This window comes from Musca domestica, unplaced genomic scaffold, assembly GCF_030504385.1.
Source record: "Musca domestica strain aabys unplaced genomic scaffold, Musca_domestica.polishedcontigs.V.1.1 20, whole genome shotgun sequence".
In the NCBI taxonomy this organism is placed as follows: domain Eukaryota; kingdom Metazoa; phylum Arthropoda; class Insecta; order Diptera; family Muscidae; genus Musca; species Musca domestica.
Window position 1 is genome coordinate 5475220 of NW_026712250.1, and position 2496 is coordinate 5477715.

Below are 2496 nucleotides of genomic sequence, written 5' to 3' on the forward strand. Positions count from 1 at the left end.
GGCTGAGGGTATAAAAAAGTGTAGGACGTCCGGCTGTCTAAATTCGGATCCAGACCAGCCAGACTTTCGCTAACTGCAGCCATGCCGGCAAGACTGTCTGCAACCATACCCCAATAAGCCAGACTGGCTCTTTCGCATCCTGACCATTCTGCCGGTCTATATCTGAACCCTGACCAATTCCCTAAATGGGCACTCTGCCTAAGCAAGACATCTAATTGACCTCTTAGCTGCCAAAAAATATTAAAATGTTTCGAATTACATCTGAAAAAGGTGCAGTACGTCTGGTTGTCTAAATTCGGAAACTAAGCTGTCAGGCTCCCATTATCTGCCCCAAGCCAGCTTGATTGTATATATACTTGCCCTGGTAAGTCAGGCTGGTTCTTTCGCAATCTGACTATTCTAGCTGTCTATATTTGAACCCTGGCAAGTTCATTATATACGCACCCTGCCTAACCAGGAGATAAGATGTTCTCTCTTTAGTTCCCAAAAAGTATAAAAATACCAAAATAATTGAAAATTTCAGAAATATATTTGAAAAAAATTAAAGTATATTTCTAGCCATTTTAGACATTGGATGGTGTGGTAGGACTCTGGAACGTTGATGCGTGTTTAGCCATTGTTACGCCTTGGGAAATTATCGAACCTCAGGCTGTGGCTGTTGATGAGTCCGCTGAAGTTACCTAACCCAGAGATGTAGGCCATGTTGGTGAATATGTGGGTGCTGTTGTTCCCGGTGAAGATGCCCAACCCGATGTGGGCGCTGATGGGTAGGTGGGTTCTGGGACGCCTGTAGGTGCTGTTCCATGCGTGGGTCCCGTTGGGCCTGGTGAAGAACCTGAAGTTGGGTAGGTGGGTTCTGGGACTGATGTGGGTGCTGTTGGCTGAGGGTAAGTGGGTGCCGATGGGTAGGTGGGTTCTGGGACGCCTGTAGGTGCTGTTCCATGCGTGGGTCCCGTTGGGCCTGGTGAAGAACCTGAAGTTGGGTAGGTGGGTTCTGGGACTGATGTGGGTGCTGTTGGCTGAGGGTAAGTGGGTGCCGATGGGTAGGTGGGTTCTGGGACGCCTGTAGGTGCTGTTCCATGCGTGGGTCCCGTTGGGCCTGGTGAAGAACCTGAAGTTGGGAAAGTCGGTTCTGGGACTGATGTGGGTGCTGTTGGCTGAGGGTAAGTGGGTGCCGATGGGTAGGTGGGTTCTGGGACGCCTGTAGGTGCTGTTCCATGCGTGGGTCCCGTTGGGCCTGGTGAAGAACCTGAAGTTGGGTAGGTGGGTTCTGGGACTGATGTGGGTGCTGTTGGCTGAGGGTAAGTGGGTGCCGATGGGTAGGTGGGTTCTGGGACGCCTGTAGGTGCTGTTCCATGCGTGGGTCCCGTTGGGCCTGGTGAAGAACCTGAAGTTGGGAAAGTCGGTTCTGGGACTGATGTGGGTGCTGTTGGCTGAGGGCCTGAAGTTGGATAAGTGGGTACCGATGGGTAGGTTGGTTCTGGTACTCCCGGTGCTGATCCATGTGTGGGCGCCGTTGGGCCGGGTGAAGGACCTGAAGTTGGGAAAGTGGGTTCTGGGACTGGTGTGGGTGCTGTTGGCTGAGGGCCTGAAGTTGGGTAAGTGGGTGCCGATGGGTAGGTGGGTTCTGGAACGGCTGTAGGTGCTGTTGGCTGAGGGCCTGAAGTTGGGTAGGTGGGTGCCGATGGGTAGGTTGGTTCTGGTACTCCCGGTGCTGATCCTTGTGTGGGTGTTGTTGGGCCTGGTGAGGGACCTGAAGTTGGGAAAGTGGGTTCTGGGACGGCTGTAGGTGCTGTTGGTTGAGGGCCTGAGGTTGGGTAAGTGGGTGCCGATGGGTTGGTGGGTTCTGGAACGGCTGTAGGTGCTGTTGGCTGAGGGCCTGAAGTTGGGTAAGTGGGCGCTGATGGGTAGGTTGGCTCTGGGACTCCGGGTGCTGATCCATATGTGGGTGGCGTTGGGCCGGGTGGAGTTGCCCAACCTGGTGTAGACGTTGTTGGTAAATATGTGGCTGTTGTAGGTGCTGGTGGTAGAGGACCAGAGGTTGGGTAAGTGGGAGGCGAGGGATTAGTGGGTTCTGGAGCCGGTGGTTCTAGACCCGTTTCTCCTGTGCCAGGACAATTTGGTTTCGGACATCCATTCCATGCGCACTGGAACCACCCTTGTATGCTCTGCCATATATTCGACGAGGGAGTGATTACAATAATTGGTGCAGAATTTGCACATCCACCCAAACAGCCACAGCTTGCCAAGGCAATGCAAGCGCTAAAGAAAACCAATGCCAAGTACCTCATGATTCCGAGCAATGGACAACTAACTATAGAAATGAGCAGATTCTTGGTTTTTATAGAAAATCCAATTATTTTGATGTTAGAAATTTCTCCTTCCGGGGTTTTGAAATTAGATTGAATTTTGGTGTGAGAACCAAAACAAGTTATTTTCCATTACCTAAACGACAGATGTTTAGCGGAACTTTATTGGCATTTTTTTGTAATATTT

At 51.4% G+C, this 2496-nt stretch overlaps 1 protein-coding gene across 1 annotated transcript; it reads right to left on the bottom strand.

Annotated features, from left to right (window-relative positions):
• Positions 1 to 680: 680 nt before the first annotated feature.
• Positions 681 to 2291, bottom strand: LOC101897063 (proteoglycan 4-like). Its single transcript, XM_059122531.1, has one exon. The coding sequence runs from the start codon at positions 2289 to 2291 to the stop codon at positions 681 to 683; it is 1611 nt and encodes a 536-aa protein (XP_058978514.1).
• Between the last annotated feature and the right edge of the window lie 205 nt (positions 2292 to 2496).

Coding starts and splice junctions, on each gene's coding strand:
- LOC101897063 (XM_059122531.1), bottom strand. CDS start 2,291: ATGAGGTACTTGGCATTGGTTTTCTTTAGCGCTTGCATTGCCTTGGCA.